Source organism: Vicia villosa, linkage group LG5 (assembly GCF_029867415.1).
Source record: "Vicia villosa cultivar HV-30 ecotype Madison, WI linkage group LG5, Vvil1.0, whole genome shotgun sequence".
NCBI lineage: Eukaryota > Viridiplantae > Streptophyta > Magnoliopsida > Fabales > Fabaceae > Vicia > Vicia villosa.
Window position 1 is genome coordinate 77,462,727 of NC_081184.1, and position 24,061 is coordinate 77,486,787.

The window sequence follows — 24,061 nt, forward strand, 5'->3', positions numbered from 1 at the left end:
AATTTCTAATGGTATACCAAATCAATGATTATGGTTTGTTCAATTTTAAATAAATTGAAACGCTTTGATTCAATTCGAATAATTTTTTATTATAGTTTAATTCAATTCTGTTCAGTTTTCTTACTAACCATATTATGAATAACCATATGAAAAGTCCTAGTATCTTCATTGAAATTTTTATATACATTTATAAAAATTCAATGCTTGAGATTTCACTGAAAGTTTTTAAAATTGGAGACCATGTGCTCCCGAAAATATAAATTTTAAAGAAAAGAAAAAGTGCTAAAATATTTTATCAAAACATAAAATCCATGTTATCGGTTTAAGATCCTGCTGGCCTACTATTCTCTTTTTTTTTTTTGCTAAAGAAACTTACATTAAGAACCGCTCCTACATATGATACTTATTCCAATATTTTATTACTAATAAGCATTTTCCATATCATCAATTCAACCATGTCGTTTACGGCTTTATCTTCATCAGTCATGCTATTTTGCTAAAGAAACTTAAATTAAGAACCGCTCCTACATATGATACTTATTCCAATATTTTATTACTAATAAGCATTTTCCATATCATCGATTCAACCATGTCGTTTACGACTTTATCTTCATCAGTCATGCTATAGAACACCTTGAATTTTCCAAACTTATAAAAAGTACAAGTTTAAAGTTTATGAGTGGTTAAAATATATATTCATTCAAGTTGCACAAATAAGTAATGGAAAAAAGTATTAATACATAAATAAAAAGAGTTAATTTGATTTTCTTTTACCAAAACAAAAATGTAGCCAAATGGATGTAACCGATTTTTGGTAGTTATGTGTCATGTGAGAATTTAGAGAGAGATTACAATTTTTCTTTTAAAAAATTGTACTTGATAGGATTTGTAATTTTTTTTTCAAAAATACTAGTTAATAAGATTTGAAATTTTTCTATACAAAAATTACAGTTGATACCACTTCCTCCTAGATCCATTTGGTTAAATAGTCCATGCCCACGAGTAGGAATTTGAAGTTTCTTACACTAAAGGGAAGAGATCCAAAATGTTCATGCCTTATTGATTGAAGGGGCAGGGCGAGGTTACATAATGAATAACCTTGGTTGGGCGTGATGGAGGTTCAAGTGTTTTTAGAAGTTGTCACACTTGTTGATCTAGTCGATGTTATCTTTCATCATGATAAAAAAAAAGTAATAGTCATCCCTTAATAGCTTGTGAGCCAAGGTCCCAATGTGACTTCTGAAGACGCCTTCATGCACCCCAATCAATACTTGGGCGAATTCATTTTTACCTTGGCACCTTAGCATTGGTGTAGCCTTACCCATCTTGTACAATTTTTTTGAGATCATGGTGTACTTTACTGGAAGTCTTCTCATTTTATTCGCTTTATCCTTGTTTAGGGGTAGTTTCTCTACTATCAGACTTTTTAGTACTGAAGAGCTTAGATAATAGGCCATCCATGGAGTTTTCTTCTCTGGGCATGTAGATTATTTTGAAAAATTAAAGTGTTTTTCCAGGTCTTGAATATTATGGATATATTTTGAGTTATGCTTTTTTTGTCTAAGAGACGCCCACGACCTGACTTTTAACTAATTAAGAATAGTTTATGAAGTTGGACACATTCAGCTATCTAGCCAAGGTCATACTTGCAATCATACATTCATGTTTTGCCTGATTATTGCTAACTTTGTATTCATATCTCAATGATTATTTTATGAGGACGTCGCTTGGGCTCTTCCAATATGATTTTGGCTCCATTTCCTTTCAGATTGGACGCTCCGTCTTCTTATAGGATCCACACACACGAGACTTCTTCACTGGTAGAGGAGCTGAACTCGACCTGAAAATCATCAAGTTCGTGAGATTTTATACTGCCTTTAGGGAGGAAGTGTATATCCTATTATGACAACTCACATTTATTTTGTTCGAATATTACATGCTCATTAATGGCACGGGAAGAAAAGCTCAACGTGTTTAAAATGATTTGTATATGCAAGTGGACGTAAAATCACAAGAATTTGTTTTCTAAAAGTGAAATGGATGAGTACTTGAGATCATCAATTACTAGTTTTGCCCCATCTTTGTTAGATACAAGTATATACTCTAACTTACATTTTCACAATAGATTTGTGGTTTTGAAACACCATTCGAAACATATCAACTAAAGGCATATTGTGAGCGTTAAAAATTGAAGTTCCATAAGTAGAATTTGCATTATAATAATGCGTGAAAGGGAACAACTAAAAAAGTGTAAAGAGGATAACTGGAACAAGTAAAAATTGTAAATCAAATAATGTTTTAAAAGGTTCAAAATAATGCTAATAAACTACCCTCAATGACTCATTTTAGGAAGTGGAGCCTGATAAGAAATCATGTAAAGCCAAAATGTTACCCTATGCATGTCGCATTAGCAAAACATATGCAGTCATGATACTTGAAAAAAAAGTCTCAGATATTTAAAATTTGATAATGGCTAGTCATGATGTGACGAATTCAAAATACACCAATCTTACACAACATCCTAAAAATGTCAATTTTGGAAGCCATATGTTATATATAAATTTTATAGCTTTAAGATCAAAGTAAACGAACTCCCTTGAACTGAAAGAAAATAACATTCCATTTAAAAGTTATCAATATTTCTTGAAGCAACATCCCATTGGAATTCAAAGACGGCACCCCTATTTCCACAACAAGAAATATTACAAGTGAATCACTCGAGTAGAAGCTCTCTATAAGCCATAGTAGGATGGAATTGCATTGTCATGGAGGAAATATCACCAGATTCAGAAACAGGAATGGTGGATCTGTGTTCTTAACGTAAAACTATAGAAAAAGGTTTCTCTAAAGATGGAAGATGTTCTATAAGAAAGATCTGAGAACGAACCATGGAGAAAGAATCGTTGAGGCCCTTGAGGAACTTAAGAACACGATATTGGGATTTATATTTGTGAAGATCAGTAGCTGCTTCACATGTACAAGGAATTGCACAAGTGCAATGGCACATTGGACGAAGGGAATCAATCTGTTCCCAAATAGAAGTGTGTTTCGTGAAATAGCTTAATATATCCAAGGTGTCGTGATGAAGATTGAGAAGATCGTCCTGAAGATCCAAAACTTTGAAGATGTCTCCTTGAGAAAACCTTGATTCAAGATTATTCCATACTACGTGAGCTTGGACAATCCATAGAATTGATTGTGCAATGTTTTTAGAGATTGACCGTTGAAGCCACGAGAGGACCATATTGTTGCAGCGGAGCCATGGATGGTGCAAGAGATAACCATGAGCAGGTTCAGCGAAGGTGCCATCTATGAAGCAAAGTTTGTTTTTCAATAGTAATGCCACTTTCATAGATGTTGACCAAGAAAGATAGTTTGTATGATAAAAAGGGGGTGTGACGAGGGTGAGGTAAGGGTTTTCGTTGGGTGGAGATAATAGGGTTGGAAGGATTGGTGGCGAAATCGGCGAATGGAATAGCCGCCATGAGAGGAAAACAAGGGTCTTCCTGATACCGTATTACAAGTGAATCAATCCAATATAATTCATCATTGGTCAGGAAATTATTATTCAAAACATATGCTTTACATGAAAAGGTATTGTTATATTTATAACACGTGAACAATAATTGTAATATATGAAAAGGAAAAGTCATAATAAAGTGAATGGAGATTCCTATTTTATTAAGAAATAAGATATTTTGCTATCGATTTTTTTACAGCGAGATTCAATTTAGTGATGCAGCAGGGAAAAAATACTCGAGCGCAAACACGCTCGAAAGCAATGAAGTCTCCATGAGAGTTTATTTAAAAAAAAGAAGGAAAACATGGGTAAAACCCTTAAAGAAAAAAATATGGTCATCACAATTAGAGGTGTCAATTTATGGGGCCAATTAATTTGAGCCTCAGCCCCATAATAATGGGGCCTTAAAAAAGTTCAAAAATAATAGGCCCTTAAACACATAGGGCCCAAACTTAAAAGACCCCAAAATTTAAAAGAGGACCATTAGGCCCCAAATCAAATAAAATTAAAATTTTAATTTAAAAAATTAAATAATAAAAAATTCAAAAAATAATAACTTTTAAACAAAATAAATATATTAAAAACTATAAATAAATAAAAAGTTTTTTAAAAAAGTTTTTTTTTTAAATTAAAAAATTGCGTTAAAGAAATTCTAAAATTAAAAAAACAACTTTTTAGAAAAAACTAAAAGTATTTTCAACAAAAAAAATCAAAAAATTCGTTTAAAAAAAATTCTAAAAATAATGTATGGTATATCAAATCCACTGATTAGCACATCCACATTTTCTTTAGTTTTGTTTGTTACTTGTTTGATGAAGTTTTCTTAATAATGTACGGTATATATTCATAGTGCTTAACTTAATATATATGTTAATATGTAAATTCTTTTGGTTGAAGTTATGCCACTGCTTCAAATATTATAGCAAGATTCACAAATTGCATATCTGTGTAGGACCTAAATTCACAAATTGGGCTTAAATTGGATTCAAAATAATGTTTGGGGTTCTACCATATTGGACTCAATATTAATAGATTTAGGAACTTTGTTTAGAGATAAAGGATTAGTTTGTAAAACATAGATTTGTTACGTTAATCCTACTTTACAAATTACAAGAGTAATAATCCATATTGGAACTAGATTTGTTATGTTAATCCTACTTTACAAATTACAAGAGTAGTAATCCATATTGGAACTAGAAATGAAATTTTTGAAACAAAATAAGGCCCCTCAATAGGGCCCAAAAATAACACATTAATTAAGGGGCCTAAAATTATGGGGCCTAAAAAATTTCTCATTAACAAAGGGCTTAATAAAGTAGGGCTTTAGTGGGACTAAAAAATTGGGGATTTGAAAAATTGGGCTTATTTGACAGCTCTAATCACAATCAATTATGCATAGGGAAGGTGTTAGGATCCTACGACATCTTTTTTAAATAACGGTTACATCTAATTAATTTTGAAAAAAAGATAAGGTTAACCTTAATATATTTGGGTTTTCCTAATTATTTCAACCTATTTACAGTAAAGAAAAAACAAGTTTTTCTTTATTTGGGTGCTTGACAAGATTTGACTCTTGCTCCAACGTATCTCTCGGTGCGATGGATAAATCAAAGCTATGTAGTTTTTAGGTAGAAAAATCTTGTGCGTTGATTGATTTTAAAGAAAAAAGAATTTAACTGCTTTAAGGCAAAATAAGGTTGCTTGTTTGTTGTAGGTCCTTTTAGGAGGAAGACGAGTGTTCGAACCAACAAGTCTTACGATTTTTGACCACACACTCGAGGATGAAAGGATGTACATCCAGTCAAATCCCTTTATAATCTAATTTTGATTTATAAAAAAAAGATGAGATTTAAAACAATTAAGTTTTATAACTCGCGTCTCGAAAACTCAACGATTACAATATATGTACATCTATTTAACCAAATTTTTATATTTTACACTTGAATGACTATTGATTTATTAAAAGACAAGACTTAAGACAACTAAGTTATTAACGGGAAGGAAGACGGGAATTAGAACGACCAAGTCGCATGACTTGTGTCCGCACCCTCGAGAATAAAAGGATGTACATCCGATTAATTCATTTTTAACTTAAGTTTTTATTATGAGATTTAAAATAATAAAGTTGTACAATTTGTATCTTGAATTCTCGGTGATTAAAATAGATGTACATATATTTAATCGATTCAAATACAATGTGTTTGTTAAAGCAAGACTTAGAACAACTAGATCACATTCAAGAAGGAAAATGAGCAGTCGAACCAATAAGTAGTACGATTTACGTTCGAGCACTCGAGGGTTAAGAAGACCTCTGTCCAATTAATCTCTTTTGGTTATGAAAAAGACGAGTCTCAAAATAATCAAGTTGTATAACTGTTTACGGTGATTTCCGGTAAACAACCGCTAGTCTTCCAAACTATAATAAATATGATTTGGTTACTTGCAGGATCGACTAGATTGATCCTAGGACACATAGTCAAGAAGATTGTTATCAATGTTCATTTGAATCATATTCGTAATTTGTCCTCTTCGATGAGTATTGTTCGATTCAAGAATCTTGGTAATTGCTTCGTTATATGTAATTATAACTTCAACAAGAAAAATAAATAACATAACATATGAAACTTAAAAATTGTTAAAACATAAAGAATCTTAAACTGCAGAAACGTTAAGGACTTTAAAAGTAAATGATCATGGAAGTAAATTCGAAAGTAAAATAAAGATACAGGAATGTAAATGACAAGAAATAAATAGAATGCAGTAACTCAGAAATGTATTCGAAAATGAAATACAATACACATGTATTAAAATGGTGGTGTCATACGTACATTTTCTCAGCGAACTCTTTCTCGTAACACTTGATACTTGAGTAAATATGTGAGTGATTTGTACAAAATGAACACATGGAATCCTAACATAAAGACCCCTATTTATACTAGTTTCGACCTTAACGGTCCTACACTAATCTGCTGCCACGTTTCTCATCAGAACTTCCAGCGAAGCCATCTGTATTTGGACAGTTACGATACTGTCTTCGAATTTCAAATCTTCCCGCCTGAGTCCGTCTTCGACGCGTGGCAGTGTAAAAACACTATGAAAACACGCTAAGTAGTAACACTTAAATATATACTTTATAAATTTTGTCTAAGTCCCGAAGACATATGCTTTCATCAGTCTTTCAGTGTTCACTATCTTCAACGAACTTAGAAGTCTGTATCTTCGAGGCATGACCATCAGTAGCCATTCTTTTACTTTTTAAGGGATGGCCATCAGTAACCATCTTTCCTTCGATTCTCAACTCCTTCGAAGGACAAACAATATAAAACGAAATCTTCAGCTAACAATAACTCATGTATTTGAAAGGTTAGATGTACATCTATTTAATCGCTTTTTTGTTAAATTATAATTCCTTGTGTCAAACAAAAAAAAAGATTTGATTTTGTGTCGAAGTGTGTAACAGTTTGTTACACATACGTTTGTTTTTAAATCTAGATAGATTTGATTTAGATTTAAAATAAATTAGATTTGATTTAGTTCCAAAATAGGGTATTTTGGGCTTTTATAGTTTTAGGTTTTGGCTTAGGGAGAAAGCTAACCTAAATATATAAATAGGGAATAACCCTCATTATTTGTAATCAAGTCAATAATTTGTATTCACAGAAGTTGCAGTTGCAAGTGAATAATAGAATTTTCACAATTTGTGGGCAGAGAGAAACTCTACAGAAAATACTCTTCTTCTCTTTTAATTTCCGCAAACCCTAATCCTACTTTTGTTCTTATTTTTCTTCATTGTCATCTTTAACGATAAGGAATTACTCAAAGGTTTGAGAGTCTAATTCCAACATCTGGTATCTAGAGCTCCGGTTAATCGATTCAAGGCAAGAAGAATGGTGATGGAAATGAATCATCCGAATGGGCATTTTCCAGCAACACTACCAATTCTGAAAGGAGATAACTATGAGAATTGGTGCAAGCAGATGAAGGTTGTATTCTGTTGTCAAGATCTTTGGGATCTTGTAAAAGAAGGGATAGAACCGCTTGCAGAAGGTGCGAAGGAGGAAGAAAAGGCTGCACATAAAGAATTGAAGAAGAAAGGTTATAAAGCTCTCTTTATAATCCATCAATGTCTGAGTCCAGATAATTTTAAAAAGGTTAGTGATATAGAATCTTCAAAAGAAGCTTGGGAGATTCTTGAAAAATATTTTGGAGGTGCAGAAAAGGTGAAAGAGGTGAGGTTACAAACTCACAAGAGAACGTATGAATTTCTTCAGATGGAAGATAGCGAAAGCGTAACTGATTTCTTCACTAGGGTTACGAAACTAGTTAATCAAATCAAGACATGTGGAGAAGTATTAACAACAAGAGTTGTTGTTTCAAAGATCTTGAGGTCGTTATCCCCTAAGTTCGACCACATCGTGGTAGCCATAGAAGAGTCGAAGGACTTGTCGAAGTTGACAAAAGAAGAGCTTCAAGGGACGCTTGAATCTCATGAGCAAAGAATGGCTGAAAGAGCTGCGGGCAAGTCGAAGAGCGATGTGGCTCTGCAGGCTCAGTCAGCAAACGAAAAGAAAGGCAAAGGAAGCTGGACAGGAAATAAAGGTAGAGGTGGCTACAACATTTCGAATGGTCGAAATCAGCAAGAAGGAAATTGGTCGAATACGAGAAAGCCCTCTTACCAAGGCAACCAAAGAGGTGGTGCTGCAGGTAGAGAAAGCCCTCTTCTCATAACTTACACTCCCACGTTTTAACCTTACTTACTGATCATTATTCCTATATACTAGGAGTAAGGCTAACTTATTCAACCGCCGTTGGATTAAATCACCAACCGCCATGTGTCTCTCGGGTTTTACCCAAAAGATTTAAAAGGGTTTCCGTTAAACCTTTAAATATTTGACCTTGTGCCTTTATACCGCCTTCCATTCATCTTCTACACCGAGAAAACTAAGAATATCTTCACTCTTTCTAAAATCTTGCTCTCTTTAGCAAAAACTCTTCCATGGCTTCATCTTCAAATGTTCTTCAACCCGCTGTGAAGCTCCAATCAACAACACGTTCTGGGGAACGAGAGTTCGTTCCAAACCCTAATACTGAAGAAATACGCGCAATCTACGCTTCCCAGGTAATCATACCTTTTGATCTTTCTGGAAAAACTCTTGCTTTTATGGGTCCGTTACCGAGTGAAAATATCCAATCCGTGAATAAGTTTTTCCCTGCTTACTATAAAACTAGACCAATAGTTAGCAAAGTTAGGATAGATGAAGACGGTCGTTCTCCTTTAGGCAAATCTACTAATGTAGAGAAAACTTCAACTGCAACCCCTTTAGCTTTAGCCAAAATTAGGTTAAACTACATGACCAATTCTGTAAAAGTGTTTAGGTCATTTCCTTTAGCCAAAGATCCTGACTTGTACTATGCCTGGCTAGAAAGGGTAGAGAAACAAAAAGGATCCTTTTGGAAATCGTTAGGGATATACGATTTGATCCAACTGTCAAAAACAGGTTTAGAATACAACCAACCCATGTTAGTAGCAGCGGTTCATTTCTGGGATGCTTCTCACAATACCTTCCATCTTCCCTGTGGAATGGTTACCCCCACGCTTTTTGATGTGGCTGCTATTACGGGACTTCGACCAACTGGCGAAACCTTTGATCCCAATGACATGGATGATGACACTATAGGTTTCAACGATTCGCAAGTTACTTACACGGCATTCATCCAGAAACACCATATTACCGCCGAAGCGACAGTATCTGACGAAGAGCATATTGCTTTTCTAGCATTATGGCTTTCACGGTGCGCCTTCTGCTCAAGATCTATCCAGGTTGCAAAGAGGTACCTTTGCATGGCTAATCAGTTGCATGCTGGTAGAAAACTCAACCTCAGCCAACTACTTCTAGGGTCTCTTTACGAAAACCTTAGTGAAGCTGCGAATCTTACCAAGAATTTCAAATCTGGCAGTTTACTTTATGCTGGTCCTTTTTGGTTATTGCAACTGTGGCTCAATGCCACATTCGAAACTTATCTTCCTTTTCGAGGAGATGTCAATGAGGAAGATAGCACAATCAAAAATCGAACTATAGAAGGGACCAGGTTAGCTTACCTAACTCCAAAAGAGGAAATGGGAAAGCTTCATGAACATTTCTTGGCGTATTCAATGATGTTTGCTCGGCGTGATCAGTTCGATCCTTCCATGGCCCCATTTGTACACAGAATAATAGGTCCTGAATGGTTTACTCGAAAATTTCCACCAACATCTCAAGATCAGCAAACTGAATCCATGGAAATTTGGAAAGCCTTCTTGACTCCAAGGTTGCTTTCCCAACGTCTTCGACCGTCGAAAGGTCAATGTACCCTCATGTGCTATCAACCAAATTTGGTCTCGAGGCAGTTTGGGCTAACTCAAATAACACCCAAGTGCTTATATGAGAAAAGGAACCATATGTGTTTCCACACTTTGTATTTGACTGAAGAAGAATGTGAACAAAAAATCAACAAATATACTGGCGTCACCAACCTTTCTCCTATTCCTTTCGAACCTTCTTTCTACTCTACACCAGATTTCCATCAATGGTGGACAGAGTATTATAGCTCTCAAATTTTTGATGCTGATAGCCTTGCTCAAGAACTAACCGCAGCTTTCACTGATGTGCAGGAGAACTTCAAAAAAGGTACTTCAACTCATATTAAAGAAATCCAAGCTTTTCAAAAATTCTTTGAAACTATCTATAGGCCTGATGATCTTAGTCGGACCGTTCGTGAGGCTGGAGTCACTTTGCGCGAAAAGTTTTCCACCAAACTAAATAAATTGAAATTGCCCCCGTATGTTCGACCAGAACTACGTTATGAAGTGGCTTTCAAACTTCATCCTCCAAAATTCCCTCCACTACCAAGTGCTGATTTTGGTGTGGCTCTAAGTCCTCCTTTCCCAGACTGGTTTGTGTGTGGGAATGCTCTCAAAATTCTTCGAGAGAGTACTAAAAAACGCGCTGAACGAGTGGTCCCGACTAAGCATACCTTGGATACTTTCAAAGGACATCTTCATATAGATCTTAAACATGTCCGTGTCCTGACTCCAATACCTGAAGGTTTGAATTAAGATAATCTTTTTTCGACTGACTTTTCTTTTCTTTTACTGATATACTGATTTCAGTCTCAACTACAGCTGTTGCACGAAGGAGGAAGATTAAAGAAGCTTCTGCCCCAAAAGAGTCTGAGACATCTAAAAGCGACAAACCAAACGAAAGTGATTCGATCGTCACGGATAAGAAGCCCACGGTAAATACTTATCTCATACTCTCAATCTTGTACAATTCTGTGATTGGTACTCATCTTTCTCATCTTTCACTTACCAGAGCTCGAAACCCCCAACGGGTTCGAAGCGTAAAGCTTCTTCGACCAATGCTTCAGATGGTGAAGACAAATCTCCTCCTCAAACTAGGCAAGGACAGAAAAAGAAACACAAAGCTGTTACCCCTTCAAGAAAAGGGAAAAAGGCAAGTCCTTCAAAAGCTGCTTCTCCTGGCAATAAGGCGTCTTCTGAAGAGTCTCCTTTGAAGACTGCCAGCAATGCTCTTGTTTTGGAAAGTCATAACTCAAGCCCAGACAATAATCCACCCAAGGTATCTTGCGTTTGTCTTACACATTATCTTGTAATTTTAACTAACTAATTGCACTGGCATTTTACCTTGTTATTGCAGGATGATGCTGGCACTGCTACTTCTGGTTTCAAAGACCCTGGCCTCACCATTGATGTTGATAAACTTTATGGTAATTGTTAAATTTCATCTTTCGTCAATTAAAACTTTCGAAGGCTTAACCTCACGATTAACTTGGCTTCGTTCGAAACAGATACTTCTCAAGCTAGAACCCATGTTCTCTCACCAGTCTTCGAAGACGTTAGGCCAATTGCCACTATATTGTCTAATGAGCCAATCGAAGAAAGCCAATCTACTGACGAATCCCCACCTACTCATCAAGGCAAAGATTTGGAAGAGGATCATCCGTTCTCCGGCAGCGACAATGTGAACCAGCAATCACATGGCAACGAAGATTCTGCATCGGAGAAAGATGCCATGGAGGAGATTTCTCAACCAGAAAGACCAATCTCTCAAGGAACTTCGACTCCCGATGTAGAAACTATTCCTGAGACAACTTCGACGCCTGCCCCTACGAAGCCTACTCCTTCGGAGCTTGAACAACTTAAACAAACTGATCCTCTTGGGTTCCTAAGGGCTATCATGAATGTGAATACTTCTTCACTTTCGGAGCCTGATGTCTCTCCAGCTGTAACTGCAGATTCTAGTGACAAGGAAGATACTCCTAATCTTCTTCGACAGATAAAAGAGAGATTCTTTGGGGTTAATCTTGTAGATGTTCTCAACCGGGACCCTGTTAAAAGCTGCAACTTAAATCAACTTTTAAAGAAAGTAGATTTGCTTCAAGTTTCCCCAGAAGTCTCAGAGATGATTGTTCTGCTAGGCTCTCTCCTTGAACAACTCCAAGCTAACATTCTTCGAAAGCAAAATGTCGAGAAAGAATTATCTGAGATAGTGGCCTCTCATGACTCTTCATGGAATTCTGCTGTGGAAGCCACAAAACAAGGTGAAGCCCTCAAGCTTAAACATTCGGCGAATCAAAAAGCCATTAATGAATATGAGAAGAAAATCAGCTCCTGGAAACAAGAAATAAAAACGCTCGAGGGCAAGATAAAAGAAGCTGAAAGTAACCAAGCAGCCTTCCAAGAATCTAATCAACAAGATTTGCTCGAAGTGGTGCAGTCAGGAATCAAACATTTCGAGACTGCACAGAAGTTAGTGCCAGAGATCGAAAAGTTGAAGAAGCAAAGGGCACTAATTGAACTTCGAATGTCCTCATGGGAAACTCAATATCTGAAGATCAAAAGGGATCTCCCTGAGGACTTTAGCTAGATGTCTTCCATCTTGTTTCATTTGTTGGATTTTTATTTTGTAATCGAGACATATAATATTTGTACGCCTGACTCCCATTTCTATCTATAATATTTGCTTGCATTAATTTTAACAAATCTTTCAATTTTCTGCCAAATATATCTTTAGATTTCCTATAGTGCTTTTATTAAATGCAACATGTAAAACCTGAACATCCTTCGCAGCACTCTTGCCTCTAGACTTGACGTTTCCACTTCTTCTAGCCATAATCATTATTAAAAGTGACGTCATTTTCTCCAAAACGTCGGTTTTTAAGACGTGCGTGCATCAGTTTAATGATTACTTCTCAACTTCCAAGGGCGGGTGTCATACCCCAATTTTTGACCCTAAGATCCTATATCATTCACATCTCAATCACTAATCAAGAGCTTCACTTGGAAGTTTTGTTTATGGTGTTACACTCACCTCATCAATAAGAGGGACCATCAAGCACCAATGATTGTGTATCTTGTATGCTTATACTAACCCAAATACCAAAAATATTGCTTTGTTTCTTTGTAGACTTTTGTTTTGTAGGTACCAAGCCAAGACATGCAATAAACAAGGCATTTTTCACATTTTTGACTGATGAAATCGATTTCCCTACTGGGTAAATCGATTTCCCTGCAGCAATCTTCACCAAAATCACATTCTGGACAGCATGAAATCGATTTCCCTCCTGGGTAAATCGATTTCCCTAGTGTATTTTGCGCCAATTTCTCTTCTGGAACAGAGTGAAATCGATTTCCTTCCTGGGTAAATCGATTTCCTTCAGGCAAAATTCAAAAAATATAAGGAGGGAAGCTTGACATCATTTTGGCACCTTTTTCTTTGATCATTTTACCAATTTTCCACCTCATCAAAATTAACTCCTTCATTAAACCCACTTAAACCTCATTTTACCTTTTCTTACCATTTAAACACCACTTTAATCATCAATTAAACACAAGCTAATTACCAAAGGCCAAATGACCAAATTGCCACTACTCTTGCTCCAATTCTATAAATAGAGGCCTTGCCTCTCTCATTTCTCAAGCTTTGAGAGCCAACAAATCCCTTGCAATTTCTCTCCTCATCCCTACCAAATTCACCAAAGCTCTTATTCCTTTCATAAAGTTTGTGAGTCACATCTTGAACCTCACAAATTTTGAGCTAAACCACCATCCATTTCACTCTTTTTTCTTCAATTGTTGAGAGATCAAGATTTGTGTTGGTGATTCTTGAAGTAGATCCAAGTTTGAGCAAGATTTGGTAAATTTTCTTCATCCTTTTTGTGTATCATGATGTAGATCCTTTGTGGTTTGTGTTCAATGCATCTTTGATGCTATATTGGTGCTATTTGTTGTTGATTTGATGGAAAATTCGTGCTCCAATTGATGTGTGATCATAAGGTGTTTGTATGTTTGTTCAAGTCAAGTTTTATGCCTCTAAATGCTGTTTTTGCTGAAATTTGCACTGGTCAAATCGATTTCCATAAGGCTCAAATCGATTTCCTGCTGAGCGTGACTTGTTTTTTTTGAAAACTGCACTATGGAAATCGATTTCCCTCTGCATGAAATCGATTTCCTGCTGGCAGAATGTGGTTTTTTGCCTCTTTTATGCTTGTTTTGGTTTCCTACTTCCTCCACTTCATTAATATCATTGGATCTAGGATGTTGATAGGTTTGAAATGACCTAATCCATAATATTAGATGAATGATATTAATGATAGTGTGAGTTGATTACCTTTTGTGTTTTCATTCTTATTTTCATCTTATCTTTCTTTTGATCGATGAAAGTCTTAACATCTTGAGAATTCTATGGATTCTTGATGAAGACTAGATCAATTTGTGTTCATTCTTATCTCTTCATCTTATCTTTCTTTTGATCGATGAAAGTCTTAACATCTTGAGAATTCTATGGATTCTTGATGAAGACTAGATCAATTTGTGTTCATTCTTATCTCTTCATCTTATCTTTCTTTTGATCGATGAAAGTCTTAATATCTTGAGAATTCTATGGATTCTTGATAAAGACTAGATCAATTTGTTTCTATTCTTATCTTTTTCATCTTGTTTTCTTTGATCAATGAAAGTCTTAACATCTTGAGAATTCTATGGATTCTTGATGAAGACTAGATCAATTTGTTTTCATTCTTGTGATTATCTTTTGTGAATTTTATTCTTATTCCTCCATTTCATTAATATCATTGGATCTAGGATGTTGATAGGTTTGAAAGAACCAAATCCATAATATTAGATGAATGATATTAATGATAGTGTGAGTTGATTATCTTTATGCATTTTATCTTCTCCTTCTCCTTTTTTCTTTTGATCGATGAAAGTCTTAATACTTTGAGAATTCTTATGGATTCTTAGTAAAGACTAGATCATTACCTATTTTCTTTTCGTGCGGTATTGCTTTCGGAAGGCGATCTACATATCGTTCTTCTCGCATGCATTAGCACATAAAGTTTTGACCGGCCTCGTTGTAGGGTGATTTCTACATAAATCACTTGGCGATCTGCTTAACATAGCGCAATATTTCGTGTCCCGAATCAAAAAGATCAAACATGGAAGAGAATTGTATGCGGTTGATTTAAGACTTGTGGAGGTTTTTATCGTGTAGTCGCTATGATTTTATCAAGCTTCTGATAAGCCCCATTGACTTTAAATCCGAGTACATCATTCACTCACCATAGATCTTCCTACTAACTTTGATAACATACTTGACAAGTTTCAAGATGGTTATCTTTAACATTTAACAACTAACTTTAATTTCCGCACCTTTACTATATCGCTCTTTATATTACCGCTCTTTATATTTCTCGCCTTATCGCTTTACTTTATCATTTCATCATATTTACTTTCCGTCATTTTCTCTTTGTCCACTTGGACATATGTTTATGCTTCTGTTATTTTTCTTTTGTCCACTTGGACCGTACTTTATTTTTTCGCTAAAACACTAATAAATAACAAAAATCTAAAAAATACATAAGGCTCTCTTTGGACTATCAGTTACTATCCCTAGCGCTTTGGAGATTCGGACTTATGGACCTAGTACCTCTGGACTCATTCTATTGCTATCCTGTGATTGTTCTGTCTGTCTGGCATTGTTCTGTTGTATGTTTATGTGTGCAGGTATTTCCTTGAAAGCCCTTGATGGTTAATTCCAAGGCATTGAGATAAGGATTTTACCCGAAAACAGCCGTTACTCTGCCCGATTTTCGTCAGAATCTTAATATGCTTAATGAAGAATGGTGCTAAGACAATAAGTTCATCTGGATCCCCAAGTGTTAATGTGTTGGTATTGATAAATCCAAAGGATGGGAAAACTACCTTGGCTCTTAATGTCAAGTGTTGGCTTCTTATTTGGTTAGACCGTTTCTTTCCTTAGCTTTTATTTTATGCACTAGGTTAGCCTCTTCATCTCCTCCCATTCTTAAATTTTCAAAATCTTCTCTCTTTTTCCAAAACATTCTTATGTTTGCAAACCTTTTCAAAACCTTTTTTCTCAAAAATATCTTTCGCCCTTAGTGGCTTTTCTTCAAAAGTTTAGACACCGTTAACTGTCGAAACGAGTGGTTATACCCCACGATTTTGAAATTGATTGATAATAACGAGATCTTTTCCGCGTGAGAGAGCTAGTGGCATACTCGTTGATTTTATCCGAGTTGGAGCCCTTCTTTCATTTGCGATGCAAAGAACTTGTTTGTTCTCATGCTCAAGATCAATGGCTGAGCATTTCTCTCTAACGACACCAAAGTGTTTATTCGTTTTTAAAACGTTTTTCCCAAAAAAGCGGAACTACATTAGCTCTGACTTCTCCATTGCACCGAGGAGGTATGTAGGCCCAAAGCTTAACGCTTTGCCGAGCTTATTTTAAAAATAAAACAAACCCTTTTTTAGCACACACACACACAGATTTTCAAAAAGGTTCCCGTGGAGTACCACGGATATGAGGGGTGCTTTAAACCTTCCCCTCATATAATCAACACCCGTACCTGAGATCTCTTTCTTGTTTTAAAAAAACAAAACTTTGGGTTTTACGTTCTTTTCCCTTTTCCTTTGAAAAAATAAAGCGCGGTGGCGATTTCAAAACGGAATATTGATTCGAGTCAATCCCATGGCTTCGATGTCAGATTTTCCCCGCTACAGAAAAATGGCGACTTCACTGGGGATCCAGTTTTAAGTGTGTTAAGCCTATTTTTGTTTATCTGTGTGTTTTTATCTGTATATATTGTTGTGTGCTTTTTTTTTTTTGTTTATTTTCTTTTTTTTTTCTTTTTGGTGCTCGATGGTTCCTCTGTGATGAGATAAAGTTCTAACCCGAACTTTTGTGAGTAACTTGAGATAGGAGGTGGTAAGACCAATAGTCGCATGTCAGGAGCAATCCTTACCATGAGCGTCATATGGTGGAACCCCAATCAGTGGAGGCCTCATGGAAGGTAGTAGAGGTTGTTACGAATCATCGTGATAACGCTATTACTTTCAATAGTGAGTGTCCGTAGAAGCTGAATGGCCTAGAACCCTTTTAACCAATCTAAGCCTTTTTAGGATGTAGTGCAGAAACAAGATCAAGTACCAATTTGAGCTTGTTGTCATGCGATACTACGCTCAGACGAGGTCTTTTTAGGCATATTATTGGCGCCCATGAGCAATTGTGCGTGCCGGTAATATCCGATAGAAGATTGAAAACTCTGGGAACCTTTGTAGAACCCGATTGGCAGGTACAAAATTCCCTAGATCACTCCTTGTGGGATGGGTAGACCCATGGCTCCATGCTCGTGACGTCGAACCTTTGAACCTGGACTGTGTGATTTTGGTGTGATTTGATGTGATCTTGTGTGCTCTTGATTGTGATTGATGCATAAACCATGCATTCATGCATTCATAAAAAATGACATTCACAAATGGTTTTCAAGGAACTTAGAGACATTTTTTGTAAACATAACAGGTACCATGGATCAAAAGAGAAGCATCAAGAAGTACACTTTCAGAAATTCAAGTGCAAAGGAATTGAAAGAGCTAGCAACTTTGATTCCTAATCTTGACAACTTCAAAAGCCGTTATGGGAAATTGATTTCTATCTTGAAGACTAAAGTGGAAAAGGGGATTCTTGAGACTCTTGTGCAGTTTTATGACCCAGTTTATCATTGTTTCACCTTTCCTGATTATCAGCTTATGCCCACTTTGGAGGAGTATTCTTATTGGATTGGTTTACCAGTTACGAATGATATACCGTTTAGTGGTCTGGAGAAAGAGCCTGAGGTTGATGAGATAGCAGAGCTTCTTCATTTGAAGATATCAGATGTGAAAGCAAACATGACCAAAAAAGGAGGAATTTGGGGGTTGACTTCTAAGTTCTTGATTGGAAAAGCTTCTATGTTGGCTAGTAAAGGAAGTATGATTGCTTTTGAGACATTTTTGGCCTTGCTCATCTATGGTTTGATACTCTTTCCCAACATTGACCATTTTGTCGATGTTAATGCTATTCGGATTTTCATGATTGGGAATCCTGTGCCTACTTTGCTTGGGGATACTTATCATTCCATTCACCATAGGAATGATAAGAAAGGTGGACTTATCAATTGTTGTACTCCTTTGCTCTATAAGTGGTTTATTTCGCACTTACCTCAAGCTAAGAGTTTCTTGAACAATCCTGATGGTCTCTCATGGTCTCAGAAGATCATGCCTCTTACTAATGGGAATATCCATTGGTACAATCCTGCTTATGACATTGGTGAGATTATTGATAGTTGTGGAGAATTCCCTAATGTACCTCTTCTTGGTATACAAGGAGGAATTACCTACAACCCCATTCTTGCAAGGCGTCAATTTTGTTATCCTATGAAGGAGAGACCCGCTAGCATCCTTGTGTCAGGAATCTTCTATCTTAATCAAGATGGAAATTCGGATATGAGAAACCGGTTTGTGCGTGCTTGGCACCATGTTGATAGGAAGAGACATTTGGGAACAAAACAATGTGTTGCTCTCAAAGACTACACTGATTGGGTTCAAGCTAGAGCTCATACTTTTCAGATGCCTTATTTACTCGAGGAGCCTTCTCTACCCATTGTTCCACCATTGCCTCTCACTACTCCTGTTGAAAGTAGTGAAGAACATCTAGAGCTCGTGGCTAAGTTGAGAGCGGAAAGAGATGCTTTGGAGCTTGAAAACAAAGAGTTGAAGATACACTTGAAAGAAAAAGATGAAATGCTTGATATCCAAGATGGTTGGTTGATGGAAAAGGAAGATCAAATTCGTCATCAAGAAGAGTTGCTTCAACAACATGGTGAAAAGCGAAAGAGACCACAAGAAGATTCAGTTGCATGGAAAGAAGTTGCTGATAAGCTGATGGTCGAGAATGCTCATTTGAAGGCCTTTTATGAAGATGAATTGGAGAAGCTCCGTAGGAAGCTGCAAAGAGGAGTTGGATCGTCATCTGAAGTGTTCCCTTCTAGTTTTTAGCTTTTTCTTTATTTTGTAATTTTGGATCTTTGAATCCTTTTGTATGTTTTTCTATGATTAATGAAAGAATATTGTTATGTTTTATGATGTTTTTTGCTAATGTTTACAATTAATGTCTTAAAAGTTCCTTAAAAACAAAAAAAAAAAATCATTTGCATTGCATTTCATGCATCATTCTGCATTTTGGTCTTGCTTCCGAGAGTATTCCCGAGGTCTTATTCAGTGTTCTTCATACAGAATCAAGCTGTCTCACCGGTATAATACTCGAGCTAACTGCAAGAAGAAGATGGAAGGTCTTGAACAAGAGAATCGTGAGTTACGTGAAGAGGTTGTTACTTTGAGATCTGGTGTGGATCGTCTCACTGCTCTAGTTGAGACATTGATGGCTGCTCAGAATCAGAATCAGAATCAAGTTCCTCCTCCCAACGCCCAAACTCAGGGTCAGACCACTGTGATTTCTGAAATTGCTGCTACAACCATTCCTGCTATTCCTGTTGGTGCTACTCAGCAACGTATGCCTAATGGATACCCCTGGGGCATGCCCGAAGGTTATTTGTCTGTTCCTGAGATGACTCGTCCGTTGACTCCTGTTATGGTCAACACCTCTCCTATTGTTCATACTGGTCCTTTTGTCCCAGAGCCCATTTATGATGCTGCTCCAAGTGAAATTCATGACAGAATGGATGGTTTCCAAGATCAGTTTGAAGAACTGCAGAAAGAGATGAAAGCCTTGCGTGGGAAAGAACTGTTTGGAAAGAATGTGCATGATCTTTGTCTTGTTCCCAATGTGAAAGTGCCTGCTAAGTTCAAGCTGCCTGAATTTGAGAAGTACAAAGGAAATTCCTGCCCTCAGGCGCACCTGGTGATGTATATCAGGAAGATGTCCACTCACACTGATGATCAACGTCTGTTGATTCACTATTTCCAAGACAGTTTGACTGGAGCTGCTTCTAAGTGGTATATGGGCCTTGATAGCACCCATATTCGCACTTTCAATGACTTAGCTGAGGCGTTTGTGAAGCAATACAAGTACAATGTGGACATGGCTCCTGATAGGGATCAATTGCGAGCTATGATGCAAAAAGAGAAAGAATCCTTCAAGGAATATGCTCAGAGATGGCGTGAGGTTGCCGCCCAAGTGATTCCTCCGATGGAAGAAAAAGAGATGACTAAGATTTTTCTGAAGACTCTTGGTCCGTTTTACTATGAAAAGATGATTGCAAGTGCTCCTGTAGACTTCACCGAAATGGTGGGTATGGGTGTCAGATTGGAAGAAGCTGTGCGAGAAGGTCGTTTGGTTCGAAATGACAATTCATCTGGTGGTGCGAAGAAGTATGGTTCCTCACTCCAGAAGAAGAAAGAATCAGATGCTAATGCTGTTTCTCATGGGAGGAATAGTCGATTCAGGAATCAATCTCAACAAGTGGCGTCAGTGACTCCTGTTGTGAATTCAGTGCCTGTGGCTCCTGTTAATCAACAACCAGCAAGGCGGAATCCGTATCCTCGGATTAATATTGATCCTATCCCTATGACATACACTGAACTGTATCCTGCTCTAATTCATAAGAAGCTGGTTCAACCAAGGTCACCACCTCCTGTTCCAGAGAAACTCCCTTGGTGGTACAAAGCTGATGCCACTTGTGCTTATCATCAGAACACTCCTGGGCATGATTTGGAAAACTGTTGGGCCCTGAAGAATGAAGTTCAAAGATTGGTCCGTTCTGGAATGCTCTCTTTCCGTGATATTGGTCCAAATGTGAAGAACAATCCGTTGCCGACTCATGAAGCGTCTGCTGTGAATATGGTGTATGGATGCCCTGGGAAGTATAAGATTTATCGTGTGGAACACATCAGAGGATCATTGGTGGAGATGCATGCCACTCTGTGTGAATATAGTCATTATGAGCATAATCATGCTGCTTGTAGGATTTGTTCAGTCAATCCTCGAGGATGTTACATTGTGAGAAGAGACTTGCAAGAGATGATAGATCAAAGGCTTATTGAGATTCTGAGGGATAGAGATGAAGATGATGTCAATGTGATTGAACCATACTTTGAAATCCCAGAATGTGTAGAGATTGATTATTATGGCAAAGCTGCTGTGGAACCTCTTGTGATATGTTTGCCTGGATCTGTACCTTATAGTTCTGATAAAGCTGTACCTTACAGATACAATGCCACCATGCTGGAAGCTGGAAAAGAAGTCGAGATTAAGTCTCTGTCTTCTGTTGAGAATATAGCAGATGTCAGTAGAGTGACTAGAAGCGGACGAGTTTTTACTCAGCCCCAAACAGTTGTGGATGTCCAGAGGAATGTTACTCAAGTGCCTGTGAACAATAATGATGCGACAAAGGTGAATGCTGAGTCATCTTCAGGAAAGGAGATGGATGAGATTTTGAAGCTTATCAAGATGAGTGATTATAAGATCGTGGATCAGCTGCATCGCACTCCGTACAAGATCTCTATAATGGAGTTGCTGGCGAATTCTCCTGCTCATAGGGACTCTTTGATGAAGATACTTGATCAAGCCTTTGTGGATCATGATGTGACACTAGATCAGTTTAATGGGGTTGTGAGTAATATCACTGCATGTAACAATTTGAGCTTCAGTGATGAAGATTTGCCTGAAGAAGGAAGAAATCATAATTTGGCTTTGCACATCTCTGTCAGTTGCAAAGAGGACTCAATGTCCAATGTGTTGATTGATACTGGATCATCTCTGAATGTCATGCCAAAATCTACTCTTGCTAAGCTGTCTTATGGTGGCACACCAATGAGATTTAGCAATGTGATCGTCAAGGCTTTTGATGGATCGAAGAAATCAGTGGTCGGAGAAGTGGACTTGCCTATTAGTATTGGACCATTTGTCTTCAAGATTACTTTTCAAGTGATGGACATTTTCCCTGCATACAGTTGCTTATTGGGACGCCCATGGATCCATGAGGCTGGGGCAGTCACTTCAACTCTCCACCAAAAGTTGAAATTTGTGAAAGATGGAAAGATGGTCGTTGTGAATGGAGAACAAGCGTTGCTGATTAGTCATCTCTCTTCGTTCCGTACCATAGAAGCTGATGAAGTGGTCATTGGAACTGCATTCCAAGCCTTGTCTGTTAATGAGGAATTCAAAAAGGATGAAGCTTCCATTGCCTCCTTCAAAGATGCTCAACTGGTGGTTCAGAATGGACATTCAGGAGTCTGGGGACAAGTGGTGAGTCTACAAGAAAACAGGAATAGAGCTGGTCTGGGATTTTCTGCCTCAGACAAGTCTGTGATGAAGCCTGAGTCTGCTTTTCGTCCTTATCAAGAGATGTTTCATAGTGCTGGGTTTCTACACCCAACTCTTCCAGAGGTGGATGCTATTGTTGAAGACGAACCAGAGCCAGAAGTGCCAAGCTTTGTGACCAATGGAAAGATGATTAAGAATTGGATCACCATTGACATTCCTGAGTGTACTCATGTCTCAAAGTAATTTGCTTTTATGTTTTTCAAAATCCTTTCATTCTGCCCAAGATGAAAGTGAAGTTGTTGGGGCTGTTTTCTATTTGTTTTAAACATTAAAATCATCAATAAAAGTCATTTTGTTTCTGCATATATATGCTTTTTATCTTTTTGCTTTTTCTGGAAAAGTGGTAACACAAAAAACCTTAAAAAATGTTTTCATTTTCCATAATCTGCACGATTACATGTTTGCATATATCTTTCCTTTCCTGAAATAATAATCATTTGTGCAGATTAATCAATAAAACCGTTGAAAGTAATGACCCTGCGCCCTCTCCTAACTTCGAGTGTCCTGTGTATGAGGCGGAAGAAGAGAGTGATGAATGTATTCCTGATGAGATTTCCCGACTGCTTGAGCACGAGGAAGACACTATTCAGCCATATAAAGAGCCATTAGAAGTCATCAACTTGGGTTCTGAAAAGGATAAAAAGGAAGTCAAGATTGGGGCACTGCTTGGTCAAGATGTTAAGAAGAGGATGGTAGAGCTTCTTAAAGAGTATGTTGACATTTTTGCGTGGTCCTACCAAGATATGCCTGGGTTGGACACAGATATTGTGGAGCATCGTTTGCCGTTGAAACCAGAATGTCCTCCTGTCAAGCAAAAGTTAAGAAGGAGTCATCCTGATATGGCAGAAAAGATTAAGAATGAGGTCTTGAAACAGATTGATGCAGGTTTCCTTGTTACTTCTGTATATCCTCAATGGATTGCCAATATTGTGCCTGTTCCAAAGAAAGACGGAAAAGTTCGCATGTGCGTTGATTATAGAGATTTGAACAAAGCCAGTCCGAAAGATGATTTTCCTCTACCTCACATTGATATGTTGGTAGATAGTACTGCAAAGTTTGAAGTTTTCTCCTTTATGGATGGTTTTTCAGGATATAACCAGATTAAGATGGCACCTGAAGACATGGAAAAGACAACCTTTATCACACCATGGGGGACATTCTGTTACAAAGTGATGCCATTTGGGTTGAAGAATGCTGGTGCGACATATCAGAGAGCCATGACTACTCTTTTTCATGATATGATGCACAAAGAGATTGAGGTTTATGTGGATGACATGATTGCCAAGTCCCAGTCAGAGGAGGGGCACATGGAAGATCTGTTGAAGTTGTTTCAGCGTTTGAGAAAGTATCGTCTCCGCTTAAATCCAAACAAATGCACTTTTGGTGTCCGTTCTGGAAAGTTATTGGGTTTCGTTGTCAGTCAGAGAGGAATTGAAGTAGATCCTGATAAAGTCAAAGCAATTCAGGAAATGCCAGCACCAAAGACTGAGAAACAAGTGAGAGGTTTCCTCGGACGTCTGAATTATATCTCCAGGTTCATTTCCAATATGACTGCTACCTGTGAGCCGATCTTCAAGCTTTTAAAGAAAAATCAGGGATGTGTGTGGAATGAAGATTGTCAGAAAGCTTTTGACAACATCAAAGAATATCTGCTGGAACCTCCCATTTTGCTCCCTCCAGTTGAGGGAAGACCTCTGATTATGTACCTCACAGTGCTTGAAAACTCAATGGGATGTGTGTTGGGTCAGCATGACGAGTCTGGTCGAAAAGAGTATGCAATATACTACCTTAGCAAAAAGTTTACCGAGTGCGAAACAAGATACTCGCTGCTTGAGAAAACTTGCTGTGCTTTGGTGTGGGC

At 37.3% G+C, this 24,061-nt stretch overlaps 2 protein-coding genes across 2 annotated transcripts; both read left to right on the forward strand.

Annotated features, from left to right (window-relative positions):
• The first annotated feature begins 10,973 nt into the window (after positions 1–10,973).
• LOC131604875 (uncharacterized) lies at positions 10,974–18,914 on the forward strand. The gene is made up of 3 exons (XM_058877289.1): positions 10,974–11,139; positions 11,218–12,069; positions 18,852–18,914. The coding sequence occupies exons 2-3, from the start codon at positions 11,593–11,595 to the stop codon at positions 18,912–18,914; spliced, it is 540 nt and encodes a 179-aa protein (XP_058733272.1). The 5' UTR covers positions 10,974–11,139; positions 11,218–11,592.
• Positions 18,915–19,096: 182 nt separating this feature from the next.
• On the forward strand, positions 19,097–22,413 carry LOC131606774 (uncharacterized). Its single transcript, XM_058878908.1, has one exon. The coding sequence runs from the start codon at positions 19,201–19,203 to the stop codon at positions 22,381–22,383; it is 3,183 nt and encodes a 1,060-aa protein (XP_058734891.1). The 5' UTR covers positions 19,097–19,200; the 3' UTR covers positions 22,384–22,413.
• The last annotated feature ends 1,648 nt before the right edge of the window (positions 22,414–24,061 follow it).